The 21,566-nt window shown below is 38.4% G+C and overlaps 1 protein-coding gene across 1 annotated transcript in view; it reads left to right on the forward strand.

The window, feature by feature from the left end:
• LOC139172042 (adhesion G-protein coupled receptor G1-like) overlaps positions 1–21,566 on the forward strand; it is a 122,458-nt gene that overhangs the window by 79,555 nt on the left and 21,337 nt on the right. The window contains exons 4-7 of the mRNA XM_070760695.1: positions 1,524–1,665; positions 3,544–3,688; positions 4,681–4,809; positions 8,101–8,223. Of these exons, the coding sequence (XP_070616796.1) occupies positions 1,524–1,665; positions 3,544–3,688; positions 4,681–4,809; positions 8,101–8,223 (539 nt within the window). The remainder of the gene's footprint in view (positions 1–1,523; positions 1,666–3,543; positions 3,689–4,680; positions 4,810–8,100; positions 8,224–21,566) is intronic.

Here is a 21,566-nt window from a genome sequence, read left to right on the forward strand (position 1 = left end):
CGGCTTATACTCGAGTATATGCGGTAACTGATTGGATAAAAATGTATAATTGTGTATGTTACTGATATATTTTAATGCAGTGATGGTGAACTATTTTTGGTTCACATGCCAAAAGGGTGTGAGTGTGGGCGTGCTAGCATGCCCACACCCCTTTCCTGCCCCCTGCATGTACACCCCCTATGCTGCCCCCCAATGCCCACAGGCCTTGCTGAAGCCTGGTACATGAAAAAAATGCCCAAGCAGACAAACTGGAAGTTTGGGAAAACACACTCCCGGTTTTCCCGTTGTGCTCACCCTCCAGAGTGCAAAAAACAACACAACGGACAAACCGGAAGCGTGTTTTCCCAAACTTCCAGTTTGTCCGTTGGGCGATTTTTATTTCTGCCTCTGAGGCTTCCCTGGAGCATCTGGAGGGCAGAACGGCCTTTCCCAAGGCTGAAAATCAGCTGGTGCACTGGAGCCCACACAGGGCAAAGTCTTGCGTGCCCTCTAATACGTGTCATAGGTTCACCATCACGGTTTTAAGGCATTTGCATTGCTCTATGTATGAAATTGTGGAGAATTAAAAAAAAAATTACAAAATTTATCAGACATTGCAGAGTGCTACCGTGGGAATTGAAAACATTTTTTTAAAAAAATCAACAGCTACAATTGTAAAGATGTCGATTATTGTTATTTTTTTATCCAATGCCATTTCCTATCGTGAACATGGTATCAGAAAGCTTGAATTCCACCTAATAGGAACAGGAATGGGACAACTCACGAGAGCCAGTTCACCACTGCCAATTTGCAATGTCCAGCTCACCACGGCCAGCTTACTGTGGCCAGTATCGCTTGTTATGGGACAAGTTGCCACAGCACGAAAATTAAATACAATTTGAAGAAAGGGTGAAATAGAATCATTAGATAAAAGATTTGCAAGAGAAGGGACAAAATGAACGTGAATGACCAAACCCAAAATGATTTCTTAATTATTTTATTTAATGAAATAAAATTGTTGAATTGTCCTGCAGCTGGTATTGGGTTCCTACTGGTACGGGCCAGACTGTAGCTCCGGAAGGGAAAACGGAGCTGTGAGTGCAACTCCCTGCCCCCGGCATGCACGCACATGTGTCCGAGCGATATTTTGCTTCTGCACATGCACAGGGAGCAAGCTCTTGTGAAGGGATGCGGACATGAGCGAGATTTTGGCTATTTTTTTTCCTTCTGCACATTCGTGAAAGCAAAAGAATCACAAAAATCTCACATGTGCGCTTCCCTCACAAGATTCTGCTTCCTGCACATGCACAGAAGCGAAATCTCATTCGGACGCACACGGGCACGTGCCGGGGTCGCGGAGCTCTGTGGGAAGCGCACCGGTAGTGGTGGGAAGTGGAATCTGCCCCTGCCTGTAGCCAGTTTTTCCTGGGCAAACTGGCCCTGCCGAATTGTCCCGTGGCAAGCTGGACATGGTGGGCTGTCCCAGGAAGAGCCAAACAAGGAGGGCCGTTTATTTCACTTTGCTGGTTTGCTTTGCTCCGTAGATTTTGGGAAGAGAGCCCAGAAAGAAACGTTGATTCAGATCAGCAACGTGGAAGTAGAAATGAGACGGACAGAGTTGAAACTGAAGAGCTTAGAAACCCGGCCTAGCAGTGGCACAGATGGGCCTTCGGAAGATCCATTTGTGTGAGTATTTGGCAGCCAATCTGCGTTCTCATTCATTTGTATATATTAAAAAAGTAGGCACTGCGTAGTGATGGCAAAAAGGAGTGAAAATGGAACAGGGTGGTTGGAGGCAGTAGCCGGATCCTATTGGTCCATTTGACAGCATCGTACTGGTAGTGAAAATTAAAGTGCGCACACCGCTCCAGCATGCGTGCATACGAGTCTGAGTGAGATTTTACTTCTGTGCATGTGCAGGGAGCAAAATCTCACAAAGGGATGCACGCATGAGAGAGATTTTGGTGATATTTTGCTTCTACACATGCGGGAAGCAAAAAAATGCTGCAATCTCTCACACACGTCTCCTCGTGAGATTTTGCTTATTGTGCATGGACAGAAGCAAAATCTCACACAGACGTGCATGCACGCTGGAGACGCAGAGCAGTGCACACCGTGCACCGGCAACGATGTGGGAGTGGCAACTCCTGCCTGGTTGGAGGTACCGTTTGCACAGGTCTTGTACAAGTCCGGTTGAGCCAGTGGTGGGAGATGCTCTTTGCACAAATCCTGTCTGCATCTGAGACCCAGAATCTTCCAAATTTTGAGATTAGCACTTACGTATAATAATAATAATAATAATAATAATAATTAATTAATTAATAATTTATTAGATTTGTATGACGCCCCTCTCCGCAGACTCCGATAGTCTGTCCACTCTGAAGCGAACCTGGAAAGAGCCGTTTTCGAGCTTCAGAGTTGCCACAACGCAAAGAGAAGAGAAGAAGGGAGAGCATAGCTGGATGTGTGTGTGTGTGTGTGTGTTTGTAGCCAAAACAAAATAGTTTTCTGTGGGAACCAAGGACATTCCAAAAGGGAGCTTGAGGAAGGAGGGGTGAGGTAACCGGGCAACCAGCCTCCATCTTGATTGGACAATGTGACTGACTGTTTGGGGAAAGGGGAAACCTTCACCTTTAATCAGGTGAAAACTGGGAACTTCTAGAGTCGGTTTTCACCAGTTTGTGCCAATATATCTCCACTAAAACTGTTCTTTGAGAAATCTGTCTGCACCAGAGTTCTGCTTTCTATGGGGTTGTTCTTTGGAACATAGTCCTTGAGTTGTTACCACAATTGTGAACAGAATTCCCATTGTAAATCATTGCAATTATCAATGAAGTCACAACCCGATTTCATAACAATTTTTATGATGCTCATTAAACAAATCACATTAAGCAAATTGGCTAGTTGAGCTAATCCAATCTCACCATGGCTGGGGTGTTTTGTTTTTTGTTTTTTTACGAGAATTCAAGCCAAAAAGTTTGCAAATTACAAGCATGTGCCTTTAAGACATTGCAAACAGTTATACATATGACCCAGTTGTCTGAATTGTCATAAAGTGACTGCATGTGTGTGTGTGCGCGCGCGTCTGTATTGCAACAGTTGTAAGTGTGAGTACAGGTCCTAAATCACTTTTCTAAAGCAGTCATTAAATGAATGGTTATGGGTTATAACCTCCCTCCCTCCCTCCCTTCTTTCCTTCCCTCCGTCCCTTCCTTCCTTCCTTTCCTTTGCTTTGCGCATGCGCAGAGAGTTAAGAAAAGAAAATGCAACGTCCGGGTTGGTGAGCGGAACTTCGCGTGGCTGCTGCTTCCAGTTCTCCGAATCGCTGGTGGCTACTGCCACCAAACTGGTAGCATTTCACCCCTGAGCCAGATTCACACAGAAAGCTAAGCTGTGGTTTATGAATCCCTCTCGGTTAGCCCAGATACATGATGGTTCAATGTAGTGGGTGATTTTGGTCACTGATGTGCTAATAAAGACCCCAGACATAGAAAATGGAGGCTGGTGGCCTGGGGTCTGGAGCAGAATATTTCCAACTACATCCAGTTCTCCCATCCTCAACAGGTACCTACACCAGTTGGAGTCCAAGCTGGGCAAACTGCAGTTCCAGGAAGCTCAAAAGACTTTCGAGGGGACAATAATGCATGCAAATGTCCAGAAAGTCTCACCCCAAATTCCTGAAAACGTGCCCATTGAGGTTACACTGGAGGTGAGTCAAGCATCAAAATTATGTCTGTCAAGTTCCACCTTGCTCCGTTTTCTCTTTTTCCGTTGCACATTTGCATTGCCCAGTGTTTCGTCATCAGTTTGCAAATGAAAGAAGATGTTTGCAAGAAAACCTGAATGCATTTCCATGGTTATTTATCATTTGCCATCTGCATCTCTTAATAAAGACGTCTAGGTGAGTTGGGGACCATTCTGAATTGTCTGCCTTACAAATAAGATTTCCTACTTCTCGGGAATAGAAGAGGAAATCGTGGAAGGTTCGATGGTTGTTTGGGCACAAAATATAGGCCGTAATATACATTTAGAGGAACGGGAAAGAATATGAAATAAGAACTGTAAATAAACATTGTTGACTGCATTTAAAGAGAACCAATATAAAATGCTATATAGATGGTATTTAACACCAGCAAATTTGGCAAAAATATATAATAATATAAAACCGGATTGTTGGAAATGAAAAAAGTAAAGAAGGAACTTTTTATCACACGTGGTGGTGATGTACTAAGGTGAAGAAGTATTGGGAACGGATAAGGAGATGACTACAAGAAATTATAGGCAAATAGAATTTAAACCTGAACTATTTCTATTAGGAATTATTTACAAGATAAAGAAACAAATCCAGTGCATAATTCTACAAATAATAACTGCAACAAAAATTGTATATGCCCAATACAGTATTGGAAACTAGAAAATACACCAAGTGATGAAAGGATTATACATAAAATACTCGAATGGGCAGATATATACAGGCTCACTTTGGAAATGAAAGGCAAAGAGGAAATTGAATTTTATGAGGTGGTATAATTGGTTAGAGCAGAGAAATAAAGATGTATAGAGATAAATGTAAATAATCATAAGATACATATGACACTACTGTTAAAAAAGTTTATTAATTTGTATATCAAAAATGAATAAATACTTTAAAAAAAAGATCTACTTCTCTTTTGTAAAGCTGTGCTAGTTTTCTTTTTGCAGGAGAACAAAGTCGTCTATAAGTTCAAAGTTAACCTGCCCAAAAAAGTGTTTGAGACAACCAGAGACGGATTCAAGAATGAGGAGATGAAGGTTGTGGTGTTATTGGCCACAAGTGAGACCCTCTTTCAGGTAACAATGGGCAGGAGAGTTTTGGCTGTACTTGACACTGATTCCTTAGCCTATGTAAAAAGTAAAGAATTGGATGGAACATAGGAAATGGATTTATTTCGTCTGAGTCAGTGGTGGGTTTCACTTACTATTGCTACCAGGAATGGGAGTATGCACATGATGACATTGTGCTGGGTGGGTGGAGCCTCCTGTCACTGCTGCTACTGGTTTGCCTGGACCGGACTGAACTGGTAGGAACCCCTCACTGGTCTGAGTATTGCGCCAAGAGTAGCTGACGTTCAAAGCAAGTTCAGAGTAGATGTTTTAGATCAGAGGTCCTCAAACTTGGCAACTTTAAGACTTGTGGACTTCAACTCCAAGAATTTTTCAGCCAGCTATGCTCCACAGATGGCACTCTGGGAATTGAAGTCCACAAGTCTTAAAGTTCCCCTATTTTAGGCTTTAAAGTTGAACCTTCCTTCAAGTCAGTCTGAACTTTTCTGTGTCATACAGAAGCCAAGAGCTGCGTTAAAATGCTGCATATGTGCTTTATTTAGCCTAAAATCAAAGAAAACATATGCTTCCTATTTTCAGAATCTCCACCCAAAATATGAAATGTTAGCAATACCTGCTAGATAGAATCTATTTGCTTTGGGATTGTGTGTGTGTGATATTTTATTATTTCCATGTCACACGGAAACCTCGTCGATTATGAAACCGCGCAGGTTTAGTTTTCACCTGCATCAACAAAATTAGGCTCCTGGGAAAGAGTTTGTTGCAAAGTTAACAGCTATGCAAGAACCCTAGTTTGAGAAAGGTTTGCTCAGAAGGTAAAATCATCTTCGTTTTGAGCTCAAGTCCAGAATGTGTGGTAACTTTGTTCATAAGAAAGACAGAAATGGCTTGCCTTGCCGCTGCTTTCTTTTGCAACATTTCCCCACCCACCCCCGAGATCCCAGTTTTTACCCTGGGAATTTCTGAGACCTCTTGGTTGTATCCCATCCAAATTCTGCACGGAGCAGACCCAGCTTAGCTTCCCTGGTCACATAGGTCTAACCATGTAGCGTCCCTTGCAGTGTATATGCCAGTGATGGCGAACCTATGGTATGCATGGTGAGGGCACACGAGACCTTGCCCTATGTCAGTTCCAGCCTACGTGATCAGCTGATTTACAGCCTTCTTTTCGGCCATTTTCCGCTGTCCCCGGGGTTCAGGAAAGCCTCCTGAAGCCTGTGGACGGCGAAAAACACCAGAAAAGAAGGCCAAAAATCAGCTGGCCAGTTGGCATAGGGCAATGCCTCGTTTCTGAAGTTCCAGTTGGCCTCCTGGGCCATTTTTAAGACCATAAGAACCTAAGAAGAGCCCCGCTGAATCAGGCCAAAGCCCATCAAGTCCAGCATTCTGTGTCCCACAGTGGCCCACCAATTGTCCATGGGGATTTTGAGCAGAAAGAGAAGGCAAGACCCTCCCTTTCCCCTGACTCCAACAAATGGGACCCAAGGGAATCCTGCCTGCCTCCACCAACATAGAGGCGGCACATGGACATCCGTTTCAATAACCACCAATACAGTTAGCATCCATGAATCTGTCTAATCCTGCCTTGAAGCTATCAAGGCTGACAGCTGTCAGACCTCTTCTGGAAGGGAATCCCATCAACCAATGACCCTATGGGTGAAGAAATACTTCCCTTGATTTGTCCTAATATTGTGTGATAGAGAAAATAATTTTCCTCTATTCACCTTTTCTATCCCATGCATGATTTTATACACTTCGATCAAGTCACCCCTTAAACGTCGTCTTTCAAGGCTGAAGAGACCGAGGCGTTACAACCTGGTTTTATAAGGGAGGGGCTTCATTTCCTTGATCATTCTTGTTGCCCTTTTTTGCACCTTCTCCAGTTCCATTCTATCCTTCTTGAGGTGCAGTGACCAGAACTGTACACAGTACTCCATTTTTTCACTGTCCCCAGGCTGCAGGAGGATTTCCTGGACTTTGGAGATGGGGCAAAATGGCCCAATAGGCCTACCAGAAATCCGGAGGCTTCATCGAGCCCCGTGTGCATGCGCGCAGGGTGGGTGGTGTAGCACAGAGGGATTGTGTGCATGTGTGTGTGGGGGAAGTGTGGGGGTTGTGTGCATGCACGGGGGAGGGCATTGCATTACGGGTGTGGGCAGGAGCGGGCATGTTATTGCACACGCAAGGACTCTTTTGGCACTTGAGCCAATAAATGCTCCCCATCACTGCTATATCCTGTATGGTGGGTTGTAACAAATTTAGTTTAGATTCAGAATCCCTGCAGCAATTTGCCTCCCGACAGATTTAGTTTCACTTTTATTTTAGCACAGGGCTTTGCCCTTCAATCCATCAGCTGAGTGTCGGGAGGCAGATAAGCTTCTGCTTGTGCTAATCAGGCTCTGCTGCTGTTTGCTGCCAGGAGGGAAATTGGGACCAAAGAATGGGGGCTACATTGGGTATATAAGATGCACCCAAGTTTTCACCCTCTTTTGGGGGGTAAAATTGTGCATCTTACACTCCGAAAAGTACAGTACATTCAGAAGCTTGACAACCAACTCACATTTTTGATGGTTGAAGTGTCCTGGGTCACATAATCCATCTTCTGACAAGCAAAGTCAATGGAGAAACCAGATTCACTTAACAATCATGTTACTGATTTAACAACTGCAGTGATCCACTCAACAAGCCTTAAAAGGTGGTAAAATGGGACCAAATTCACCTAAGAAATGTTTTGCTGAACAACATAAATTTTGGGCTCATCTGTAGTTGTAAATTGAGGACTACTTGCCTTCTAATCTATTCTCCAACAACATTGCAATAGCACCCATATAACACTATTAATCTATTGCGGTCTCTGATTTTGCAAAATATATGGATTTGGGCTCCATATCCTGAGCCATAAAAGGGCTGACCTTGAACTTTTTTTGCAAAAATGTTTGCCTTTATTGCTTTCCGCATCATGTAGGAAAAATACAAAAAGAGTGAAACAAAGACCAAAAGTAAAAGCATTGACAACAGTTACCGTGAAGACAAAATCTCTGGGGATCGAGCAAGCCAACCATATTGCAGATTAGAAGAGACAAAGTTTCTCAGCCTCAGCATCAAGCAAATTTCTGCCTAATAACAAATTGTGGCCTTGCATAGTGCTTGGGAAGAAAGTATAGAAGAAGGGACCCATAGTGCACAGGTGAAAAAGTCTAATATATCACATGTGTCCTGAATTAATATTGAGGTGTGATGTTGAAAACAACTGTATGTATGTATGTATTTTTAGTTTTCAAACTTTCTTTCTGGCAGGATAATGATTCTAGCTCGCTCCTTGGTGGAAATGTGGTTGGGATCTCAGTGGGGAACATGCCTGTCCATGGGTTGCCCAAAGAAGAACGGATCTCTATCACCTTTTGGCACCATCTCCTCCAGGTAGGTCTGAAATATCTCCTCCCCACCTTCTGGAAGCTTATACAGGTGGGGCAGAAGAGATCTCCATCAAGAGTTTCAATGGGCTGCCTTGAAAGACTGCGAATGAATCTCATGTGAAAATGAGGAAGCTCCTGAGAACTTAGTGGCAGGATAAATATCGATGGAGACTCTCTGTTGTTATGCCAGGCCCTTCACTAAGAGTCCCCCTAATGAGTTAGGAATGTAAATTCAGGGAGTTCGACCGCGTCGGAGGTGCGGAAGCCAAGCTCCGGCTCCGCAACCTTCCTTTCCCTCCTGTAGGACGCGGATTCGCATTGTGCCGGCACCGGAGGGGTCGGCACAGGACAGGGGGTCTCCTGGACACCCCGAGACCGATCACTGGGGTCTCAGGGGGTTAGGGATTACCCCGCAGGAATGGAGAGCTGTGCCCAGGCGGCTGCCTGGACACAGCCATAGTGGCCGCCGAAAGCGGAAGTACAAAAACAGAATTGAAGTCTACAAAAAACAGATCGGCAGATAAAGGAGATCGATAGCACCACACGGAATTCTTTTGGTATCGGGACGACTTTGGAAGAAGAAGCTTTTAAACTTTAAGGCGAATCCACAAAAGAAGAAAACTGAAAGTGATATCCATTCGCTGAAGAGAAAGCCAGCCGGAACTACTTGTCTTTGTTACAATTAAGTATAACTTTCACTTTTTTCTAAACTTAAGATTATAGTGTGGTGTGTACACGTTCCCTTTTTACTTTTTTCCTATATTTTTGATATATAAATTTTCTTTTTCTTCCTTTTAAATAAAGTTAAATAAAGTTAAACTTTGATTTGCTAAACATTGAGTGGGTGAAGTAAAATATACCAATGAACTGAATACATGAACCTATGAACTGAATTAAATTGAAGCTACGTTATTTGAATGGAATCCTACTGAAGCTATAATTATTTGAAATGAAATTTGGATTACTTATTCTATTTTTCTATTTTTAAAACTGTTGACATCATTTTTATTTCTCTTCTATTGTTGTTTTTGGGACTATTTTTCTGTGTTATAATAGAGGTGTAAGGATATTTTTTGTATTTTTACTTTTTCTACCTTTTTTTATAAAATAAAGAGACTCAGATTATTTTATAAGTACTTGAATTTGGAAAGGTTCACTTTAATTGGATTTATTGCCAGAAATATTTTTCCTATTTTTCCTATGGACTAAGTGGGATTATTCTCTCTTTCTCAACACAAATTTGGAGGTGTAAGGATATTTTTCGTGCTTGTTTCTTCTCTCCTTGTTTTTCCATATAATAAGAAGACATTTATTTTAACTGGACATTACATTGGATATTACAGTGGACACTTGCTTGGAGTATCTTCTTTTTTGAGATTTTTATTAAAGCATAACCTATATTTGGCATTTTTGGACTTAATAGTTTCCTTCCTTTTTTTGCTCCTTTCCTCACCTATTGGACCTTTCCTTTAGATTTTTTGGATTTTTTTTTTCCCTTCAATTAATTTTCTCCCCTTTTTTCCCTTTTAAAATCATATTTATATTTTTTTTCTCTTTTTTGGTATCAAATAGATATGTGCTAGAATATTGGCTTCTTCCTTTCCCCCACCTGAACCCCCCTTTAAGGAGTCTAGGAACTTATTGAAATATTTTTCTACCTTTCCACCCTTCCTTTCTTTTCCCTTTTTCTTTTCCATTTTTTTTCATTTTCCCTTTCTTTCTAATTAAACCAAAATAATTAATTATAACATAAATTGAATTGAATTGATATACTTAATTTCCTTTTTTTCCCCCTCTCCTTTGTTTTACTTTCCCATTAAGAATACATAAGATTTAGATTAAAATAATTTTTAAAATAAAATAATAACAGTGATTTTGGATTATGAAAGGTTCCCACAGGGCACAGAGTGTGACATCAGTGACTACAATAACAACGCGAAAACAACCAACTACTCCCGTCCCAACCTCTACACCCAGGGTCTCTCCAACTTCATCACCGCTACAACAAAGGACCATACCTACAATGTTGGCCAAAGAGAAAGAAAAAGATAAGCCTACGATGGACCCTAGTTTCCAGATTATCCAAGAAGCACTAGCAGACATTAAGGCATTACAAACCCAGGCAAAAACTCAAAGTGACACTGACAAGGAAGAAATGAAAACTTACTTACAAGAACTGAGGCAAGAGATGAAGGAGATGAAAGACGAAATCAAAAAAGAAATTACGGAACTTAGAACCGAATTAACTGAAGTAAAAGGGAGAACGTTGTTGAAATGGATGGAAACATAAAAGTCATTCAACAAAAATTACAAGACAGCGAAAAGAGAATACAAGTGACAGAAGGGAAAATCCAAGATGTGGGACAGAGAGTAGAAGAATATGAAGATCGTAACTATGCAGCCCGCAGAGATTTTGATATAGCAATAACTAATCTTGAACTTCACTCCGCACAACATGGCTTGAGGTTCCAAAATATTGAAGAAGAAAAAGACGAAGATCTGCCTGCAAAAATGGCAGAAGTCATGGGCGCTATTTTGCAGTTAGACCCAACAGACCTGGTAAAAGAAATTGACGAAGTCTACCGAGTCCAGACTGGATATGTAAGGTGCCATAACTTACCTAGAGAAGTCCATATCAAGTTTACAAGAAGAATCGTTAAAGACACGATACTGAGATACACAAAAAATGAGTCCATTAAACGAGATGGGAAAGAAATCACGATTCTGAAACAAGTTCCGAGGAGAATCCGAGAGAGTAGAAGACAATATTATTTTCTTACAAGCATTTTAATCAGAAAGAACATTGTTTTCAGATGGCTGATCCCAGAAGGCTTGACCTTAACATGGCAATCAACGAGAGTGAAAATAGAAAGCGTAGAACAAGCAAGATCTTTCCTGGCACGCAGTGGACTGGACAGCACCGCACAAATCCAGATTCAACCAAACCCTAGCGACGAAACGATGGGGGCCACAGGTGGTGGAGGGGAAGAAGCGTTAGTGGTGAGGCAGAAACAACTACAGATCTCACAGGACTTAATTTTGGATACCTGACTTCGAGAACCAAAAGAACCGAAAAGGTACTATAAATAAAGATGACACATGATCTGAAAATATTTTCAGTCAATGTAAATGGATTGAATAACCCAAGGAAGAGAAACCAAGTATTAACTAAACTTACGAAACAAAAAGCCCAGATAAACATCCTGCAAGAAGTCCATATCAAAAAATCAAAAAGAAGTCTTCTTAAAAACTCAAAATTGGGAAAATTATATACAAGTTTGGCTAATCAAAAGAAAAGAGGTGTAGTAATGTATATTGATGATCTAATTGAATCCAAAGAAATATACAATGACGGGGATGGAAGGATTTTGATAGTACAATTAGATTTAGAAATAAAACCCTTAACAATTGTCTCAATTTATGCACCAAATGATAATCAAAAACAATTTTATAAAGATTTACATGAAAAAATTAATGAGTTATCAATTGAAAATATGATAATAATAGGAGACTTTAATGCAATTTCAGATGACCAAATGGATTATAACGGGAAAAGAAAAGAAAAGAAAAAAAAGGTAATATTACCGGCCTCATTTTGGAAAATGAGTTCAGAATTAGCATTAAAAGACGTATGGCGAGAACAGCATTTAAAAGATAAACAGTATACTTTTTATTCTAACCCACATAAGACATGGTCTAGAATTGATATGGCTTGGGCCCCTATCCACATAATGGAACAAATAAGTGAAATAGAAATAGAGACAAACACTTGGGCGGATCATAACCCTCTATCCATATATTGGAAAGGTAAAAGGATAATAAAGAATTGGTCAATGAATAGAACAATAATAAAAGATCCTGAATATAAGAAATGGATAGAGAAGGAATTAGAGATTTTTTAAAAAATAAATAAAAACACAGATACCACCCCTCAAAATTTATGGGATACAACCAAAGCATATATACGCGGATTAACAATATCATTCATAGCAAAAAAAAATAAAGAAAAGAAAGAATATCAAGGAACATTAGTAGAAGAATTAAGAAAATTAGAAATTTTAATGCAAAAAGAGGATAAGGATGACAAATTAAAAAATCAGAGAGAATTAATAAGACATAAACTGAGATTAATAGAACAAGAATTAATTGTAGAAAAGATAAAGAGAGTAAAACAAGATTATTTTGAACATGCGAATAAACCTGGAAGATGGCTGGCATACAAACTAAGAAAAGAGAGAGAAAATAAAATTATAAAAAATCTGACAGATTCAAAAGGTACAATAAAACATAGAATAGAAGATAAAAAGGAAATAGTATCGGAATTCTATAAACAATTATATAAGAAAGAAGAGATAAGTGAGGATTTAATTTTTAAATATCTGGGAAAAATAGAACTTCCAGTTTTAACGGAAGCTCAACAGCAAAGATTAAATAGACCTGTTTCAGATATAGAATTAAAACAATCTATAAAGAATCAAAAAAATAATAAAGCGACTGGTCTAGACGCAATACCAGCTGAATTTTATAAACTAGAACTAGAAATATTTTTCTCCAACATGCTTGAGATATATAATCAAATATTGACAACAGGTAAATTACCAAAAACCTGGTCAGAAACTTTAATAACCTTAATACATAAGGCAGATACAAAGAAAGAAAAAATTGAAAATTACAGACCTATATCATTGTTGAACGTCGATTACAAAATCTTTATATCAATATTTGCCAATAGATTTAAAAGTATTATAAATAATATGATACATAGTGATCAAAATGGATTTCTACCAGGAAGACAAATTAAAAATAATTTAAGAATAATAGTTAATACTTTGGAATACTATGAGCAGCACCCTGAAAAGCAAATGGCACTTATATTTCTAGACGCTCAAAAAGCATTTGATAACGTGGATTGGAATTTTATGAAAATACAATTAAATAAGATGGAAGTAGGAACAAAGTTTTTTAATATAATAGATGCTATATACTCTGAACAAACTGCTAAAATTATAATAAATAATGAACAAACAGAAAAAGTAATTATACAAAGAGGAGTAAGACAAGGTTGTCCAATATCACCATTGTTATTTATTTTAACTTTAGAAGCATTGTTGATAAAAATAAGAGCAGACAAGAAAATAAAAGGATTGAAAATTAGAAAAGAAACCTATAAAACACAAGCATTTGCTGATGACGTAGTGTTTATTTTGGATGACCCAATAGAATCTATTTTAAATTTAACAAATGTCATTGAAGAATATGGGAAAGTTGCAGGATTGAAAATAAATAAGGAAAAGACACAGATATTAACAAAAAACATGACTGAAATACAGAGAAAATACTTAGGAGACCTATCAAACATGAAGATCACGAAAAAAGTGAAATATTTAGGGATATGGATGACTTCCAAAGCCGTATCTTTAAAAGAAGACAATTATTTAAAATTATTAAGTCAGATTAAAAAAGACTTAGAAATATGGAGTAATCTACAATTATCACTTGTAGGAAGAATTTCCACAGTTAAAATGAATATCCTTCCAAAAATATTGTTTCTTTTCCAAGTGATTCCAATAAATCCAGGAACGAAATTTTTTGCCGAATTGAATAAGATAATAAGAAAATTTATTTGGCAAGGTAAAAAATCAAGAATAAAACAAAACTCATTAGAAGATCGTAAGGAAAGAGGAGGCCTGGGTCTCCCAAATTGGAAATTATATTACCATGCCACGGCCCTGACATGGATAAAAGAATGGCTCACACTAGAAAATCAAAGATTGCTTAATCTAGAAGGCCACGACTTGATGGTCGGGTGGCAAGCATTTGTATGGTATGATAAGTTAAGAACCCACTCATATTTTAAAAATAATGTTATTAGAAAGGCATTGATAGAAGTGTGGAATGAAATAAAGAAAAATCACTTTTTAGTAATGCCAGAATGGGTTTCACCCCTTGAAGCTATAGTACACCCAAATCTTAAAGGAAAAGGTAAGATTTGGAAATATAGTGATTTGTTAGATAATCAATTAAAATTAAGAACAAAACAAGAGTTATATGAGTTAGGTATAGATTTAGATTGGTGGCATTATATGCAGATTAGTTCTAGATATCAAATAGATGTAAAGACTTATATTTTTTAAAAAGAAAATAATGTATTGGGCAAATTATTATTCCAAAATCAAACAAAGATAATTGGAAACGTTTATAAATATTTATTAAATCATAGAACGATAGGTTGGATATTGAAGGATAATATGATCAGTTGGTGCAAAAATTTTGGCAAAGAGATTGATTTAGATACTAGGGAAAAGATATGGATGTATAATTGGAAAATAACAAAATCAATCTCTTTCAAAGAAAATCAAATTAAGATGTTTTATAGATGGCACCTTCCACCATATAGAATCTCTAAAATGTTTCCTTCGGTATCGCCCATTTGTTGGAAATGTAAAAAAGAAGTTGGCACATATTACCATGCATGGTGGACCTGTCCGGAGACAAAAATATTTTGGAATAAAGTAGAGAATTGGATAAATGAAATAACAAAGGAGAAGATAAAAAAATCTCCTGAATTTTTTCTATTGGGTATTTCAAACATAAAGTATAAAAAAGAAATTTACTATTTAATAATACATATATTGACAGCGGCACGAATAGCATTCGCGCAGAAATGGAAAGAAAAGACGATACCGAAAGACACTGAGGTGTTTAAAAAAATTATAGAGTGTGCAGAACTAGATATGATGACTAAACGTTTGAACAATCAAACCGAAACAGAATTTTATAAAATTTGGGATAAAGTATATGATTGGTGGAATGTTAAAAACAGTATAAAAAATTAAATATATAAGAATAAATGACTATTTTAAAATCATAAGATAGCACTATATAGTATATATTATAACTAACTTAGAAGTGTTTATATTATCTCCTTCTTGTATTACTAATAATTTGTTTATTGCTTTTTGATATATATATATATATATATATATATATATATATATATATATATATATAAGTATATTATTTTTCATGATTTTTCTTTTTAAAAAAAACACATAAAGAAACTTAATTAATAATTTTAATTTTAAAAATTTATAACTAAACTTAACGATAATGTAATCTTCAAGTGTGGTTTTTCTGCTTAGATCTGATAATAGTTAGAGTTTTTTATATTCTGTATTAGTTAGACTTCTATGATAAGCGGAGCAATGGTAGCTCCTTAAATGTTCAATGTTGTATGTCTTTGTTTGTTTTCTTTTGAAAATAATAAAAAATATTTTTTGAAAAAAAAGGAATGTAAATTCAAACATACACCGTCTCAGAGTAAAAAAGAAAATCCGTTTATCCAAAAATAGTGCTGTATGCACACACTTTAAACAGAGCCAAAATTACTCCCACACAGATTACAGTCCTGGAATGCTGTGAGAGGCAAAAACAAACAGAGCAGATAAAGGGCAGCTGTGAAAATGTCACAGCCGCCCCCCTGTAATGAGTCCACAAGATATACTTAACTGAGAAATATCCAGAAAGTCTGTGTAAGTCCTGCAACAGTTCAAACCAAAACAATTGTCTTTCTCCAAATGGATAAACACCCACAATATCCGTAATTTATCAGCAACCCAATTAACCTAATTGCTTCAGCCACAGGTATTCTCCCTTATCTTCTATGATACCTGTGCAGTTGGTCCCTTCTAGCTATGAGCCTGTGCATATGGGCATCTATCAACCGATCCTCCTCCGAGTCTGATGTCTCACTAATGGGGTCATTACCTAATGGGCTGGCTGCATCCACCTCTCCGTCCGATTCCACTCCCCAGCGTTTGACCTTGGCAATGAATCTTCACTGTCAGAAGACGCTGGCAATAAGACAAGTCTCTGAGGATTCTCCTAAACCAAGACAAGAACCTGAGAATTCTCCTAAACCAACGTCCAAATTCCCCATTGCAGGAGTTGGCCCAGAGCCAACCACAATATCTGTTATACCAAGTCACGTTTGTCCCAAATGTGTTTTATTTTCAAGAGGCAACTGGACTTTCTAGTTTTCTTTGAAGACACTTCTTCCTCCAAGAAGCTGAGCCAAAGAAGCTTTTTAGATGAGAAGTGAAACGTCTTCAAAGAAAAACCAGAAAGTCTGGTTGCCTCTTGAAAAAAGTACTTTGGGACATAATGGAAGGGTAGACTAAGCCAAAGATTACTCTAGGAGCCACTTATCAACTTCTCCACTTCTTAATCTCTACATGGAATTGGAGCGCCAACACATTCAGAAAAGGAAGTAGATACCGTATTTTTGGAATACAAGATGCATATTTTTCCTCCCTAGAAAGGTTGAAAATTTGGATGCATCTACTTTGAATGTAGCTTTTTTGAAGGTTTTTTCCCAGTCCTGACTAGGTGCTAAGGAGCTTCCTACTCCTTCCAAAGAAGTTTTTTTCCAGCCTTAAGTCTTTGCAGGCTTGTTTTCATTCCTACTCCCTCTGAATAAAGTTTTTTCAGCCCTAACCAGTGTTCTGTCTGGGTCCCTCCAGAAGCCAACACCAACCAAAAAGAGAATCCAGACACACTGGTAAAAAGCAAAGGCAGTTTATATAATTCAAAGCAAACACAGGTAACAGAAACTGTTCTTACAGACAGGAACACGCTGGAACTTTACAGAGGTTTTACGAAGGCCATGAAATAAAACAGGATTCTTGCTGTCAAAAACAACGCTGGAGATAACAAAACCCACGCCTCCCCTAAGTCTTCCAGACTTCTAGGCCACAAGCCAAGATCAGAGACGCCGAGAAGCGAAGCAGGGTCACAGAACTTCCAGTTGATAACGCTCCACAAGGCTGCAAGGGCGGGCCTGCCTTTTAAACCCTGCTGAGGAGAACCACATCCAAACCCAGCTGTTGCCAATTCAGTGATGCAAATACCTTTCTAATTGGTCCCGTCTCTGAGCTGTACGTCGCTGTCTCATGTCAATTATAGCCTGTGCTTCTTCATCCAATGAGTCCAGGCTACTAGCTGGGGAGAGCCCCCCCCCCGGGGGCTCTCAGGCTGCTCTCCCTCCTCCTCTTCCTGACTTTCCTCTCCCCCGTCTGCCTGGTCCTCCCCCTCCTGTTCACTGTCCTCCTCCTCTGGGCATGGATCCAGCAGAGACGCAGCCAGTCCCTGAGGAGCCTCAGGCTGAATCACAACAACCAGGGGATAAAATAATCTGCTAAAGCTGAACAACTAAGGATGCTAGCCAGAGGAATACCTGGTAGGCAGATTTACTTCCCCCCATTTTCCTCCCTCAGAACTCAGGTGCATCTTATACTCCAAAAAATATGGTAAATATGTTCATGCTATCCAGTGAATGTGTGAAATAGCCTTGCTCCTAAAATGAATTTCTGGTGTGACTTCAGTGGGAGTCACTGACGTGAGAGGTATGTGCCTCAGCTGCTAAAAAGCCACTGCAGTTCTGAGCTGCATCAACAGAGAGATAGTTTCAAGATGATGAGAAGTGATAGTACCATTTTATACCACACTCTGAATATTGCATCCAGTTTTGGTCACCTTGATCCAAAAGATGCCACACTTTGAATACTGCACACTTTGATGCCATACTTTGAATACTGCATCCAGCTTTGGTCACCATGATCCAAAAAAAGATGTTGAGACTCTATAAAAGGTCCAGACAAGAGCAATAAAAATGATAAGGGGTCTGGAGCATAGTTCCCTCTAAGCTGAGCAGTGAGCAATCGCTCACTTAAAAATCATCATCAACTCAGAGTTTTCCAAACCTGCCCAGAAGCCGAGAGGCAAAGAGTGAGAGGGAAGGAGAGAGAGAGGAAGAGAGAGAAACAGATAGAAAAAAGAGAGGAAGGATGAGACTTCCGGTCTGGATTGAGACCGCAGTGGAGTCTCTCGGGCAGGGCTCTGCCCTGAGGCTCCTTCTACCCCTCCGAAGGTCGCGGTTTGCGATCGGATCGGTCCGGATGGCCCGATCCTAGAACAGGGGGTTCCCCTCTGTCCAAGGAGCCGCTGCCGAAGCTCCAGAGACAGCGGTTTGCCCTGCAGCTTCGGAGAAGGGAGAACCGATCCTCTTTCATAAGAGGATACGGCCAGTGCGATCTCTCCAAACCTAGCGGGAAGCAAGGAAAAGCTAAAGGAAAGTAAAGATTTCTGCAGCCTATTGGACCGAAAAAGAATACAATACACAAGAAAATTCAAGGTAAAATTTTATTGTTTCATGTGTAAAAACGGAAGACTGGATCATAGTAAAAGTTACAAGTGAAAGTTTTTTCTTTAACAAGGCGAAGGTGAAAGTTATTGGAAAAATTGTATCCAACCGCAAGTAACAGCCGGATCTAATTTCTTCTCACTTTCGTTTCTCACTTTGAACTTGAACTTTGAATTTTTGAACTATTAAAAATATTGAAGAACTAACAATATAACTCAAATTTGACATGATTTCAGAAAAGGTTTAATTCGCAAAGTTGAATAGAATTTGGAACTTTTAAACTGTCAGCAAACACTGTATCATGGGCTCTAATTTTGACAGCGGAGGGATAAAGAACACTTTTGCTGCATTTTTTTTCTCTGTCCTTTTCTTACAACAATAAAATGAAATAAATTAACAACTTGAAAACAAATGGAAAATAAAATGAATTGATATATTAAAGCTAAAAGAACTCATTTAGCCTTCTTTTTTGGGACTGTTCGCTTTTGGATTATTACCTTTGGATTACTTGCTGTTTGTCTTTGGATTATTTGCGGAGATTTCCTTGCATCTGTCTTGGACTGTGAAGCATAAATTGACTCCATCTTAAGCCTTAAATAGCGGAGACTTTGCCTGCATTTGTCTTGGACTGTGAAACACCAACTGACTCCATTTTAAAACAAAAGAAAATTTGTCTTTGCTTTTAATTGGAAAATTGGGATTACACAGAAAATAACGATATAGAAGCCTATTTCCTGATACTATTGGATTTACAACATTCTTCATTAACAAAGACTACTTGATTTATAAGAAGACTATAAGTATATAATATTTATATTCTGTGTTTTAAATTAATCCTTTTTTCTTTTCTTTCCGTATTGTTGTTCTAAAAAGCAAATTGACTTAAAACATATGCACTGTTAACAAACCTTGGTTCCCTGCTCTACCTTAGTGAAATTAAAAACCCCTTTTTGCCTTTTTCTCTCTTAAGACAGTCCTTTCTTTTTTTTTATTTTTATTTTCTTTCTTCTCACACTTTCCTTCTCTTATTCATTCTTAGACATATTGCCATTCTCTCTCTTTCTTATTTTCCAACAGGTACTTTCCTCTTTTGTATTGGATTTTTCCTCCTTTTCTTTTCCTCTAAAAGTGTTATATTTTTCTTCTTTTCTTCTGGTCTTGCTAATTTAAATTCACATTGTGAATTTTGCTAGTAATTTGACTGATATATTCGTTGTTCTTATTAGGCAATAATACATTGTTACATTTTAAGGGAAATTGTTAGTAAAGTAAATTGAACAGGTTTGGAATTTATAGTGATTCTCTTCTTTTTACTACATATAAATTAACAGTAATTTTAAATTTGAAAATGTCAAGCACTTCAACCTATGTTAAAACAGTTAAAAAACAAGTAGCTGCCGCAACTTCATCACCACAAGGATCACCCTATCCTTCCCCGACACACCAGGTTTTATCTGTAACTATGTCTACTAAGGAGAAGGACAAAGACAAATCGCTGCAGCCTACTCTGACAACAATACAAGAAACCTTAAACGCAATGAAGGACTTTATGCTTAAATCTCAAGAAGATGCAACTCAACAACGAGAAGCTATAAAAGACGATGCAACACAACAAAGAGAAGCCATAAAATCAGAGCTGGCGGAATTTAAAACAGAGATGGCTGAACTAAAAGCAGACACGGGAGAAATGAAGGCACAGATGGAGATTCAACAAACCCTACAAGAAAGTGAAGACCACGTTAAAACAGTTGAAGAAAAGGCTGACAAAATTGAGAAGAGAATGGACTACCTTGAAGGTAGAGCTGACTCACAATACAGAAGATATGACGAATCAGTCACTCACTTGGAGATGCAACGTGCTTCGTATGGGCTACGATTTCAGAATATAATAGAAGAAAAAGATGAAGACTTAAAGATGACTATGACTGAAACTATTGGAGGAATACTCCAGGTGGACCCCACAGAAATATTGAGAGAAATCGATGAAGTTTTTAGAATTTCAAATAGCTACATTCGTCGCCACAATCTCCCGAGAGAGATCCATATCAAGTTTGCAAGAAAGACCCTGCGAGATGACATACTGCACTGGGCAAGAACCTCAAAACTGCAACATAAAGGATTTGGAATAAAAATACTAAAACAAGTCCCAAGAAGTGTCAGAGAAAGTAGAAGAGATTATCACTTTCTAACTAGAATTTTGATCAAAGAAAATATAACCTTCCGTTGGCTCATTCCACAAGGACTATCATTGACTTGGCGTTCTAGAAGATACAAGTTGGAAAACCTGGATCAAGCAACGGATTTTTTTGAAAACAGTGGTATAAGCCAACTGGATCAACCAGCAAAGCAACAAACTGTACAACAACAACCAGTACAACAGCAAACAGTGAAAGAATCAGCAGCGCAACAGGAGCAAGCTACGGGGGCTACCGCACAGACAGAAGAGCAGGACCAAGGTGCTAGAAGAGTTCAACCTCAGCGCGAAACCAAAAAACTTAACAAATGACAATAATTAAAGACTTAAAAATCTTTTCAGTAAATGTGAATGGACTTAATGAACCAAAGAAAAGAAAACAAATGTTCTCCAAAATTAAAAATCAAAATGCTCAAATCGCAATACTACAAGAAGTGCACATTAAAAAAAGTAACCAGAAATTATTATTGAATCCTAAAATTGGTAAAATGTATGCTGCATTAGCAGATCAAAAAAAAAGGGGAGTAGTGATGTATGTCGAGAATTCTATAAATTCCAAACAATTATTTAAAGATGATGAAGGTAGAATTTTGATTGTACAAGTTAACATTGAACCTAGACCTCTGGTTATTGTTTCTATCTATGCCCCTAATGAAGATCAAATGACTTTTTACAAAAAATTACATCAAATAATAACAGAGTTAAACATTGAAAATGTTTATTACAAACAGACAATTAGATCATTCTGGGGGGGGGGGGGATAATAAAAGTAAAAAGAGAAGAAAGAATCTATTACCTAGCACTTTCCAAAAAATGAAAGCGGAATTATTATTAAATGATATTTGGAGGGAAAGACATCCTCATAAGAGACAATATACTTTTTACTCTAACCCCCATAAAATCTGGACAAGAATAGACATGGTATGGGCTTCAAAAATAACTGCAGAACAAA

Source organism: Erythrolamprus reginae, chromosome 9, assembly GCF_031021105.1.
Source record: "Erythrolamprus reginae isolate rEryReg1 chromosome 9, rEryReg1.hap1, whole genome shotgun sequence".
NCBI lineage: Eukaryota > Metazoa > Chordata > Lepidosauria > Squamata > Dipsadidae > Erythrolamprus > Erythrolamprus reginae.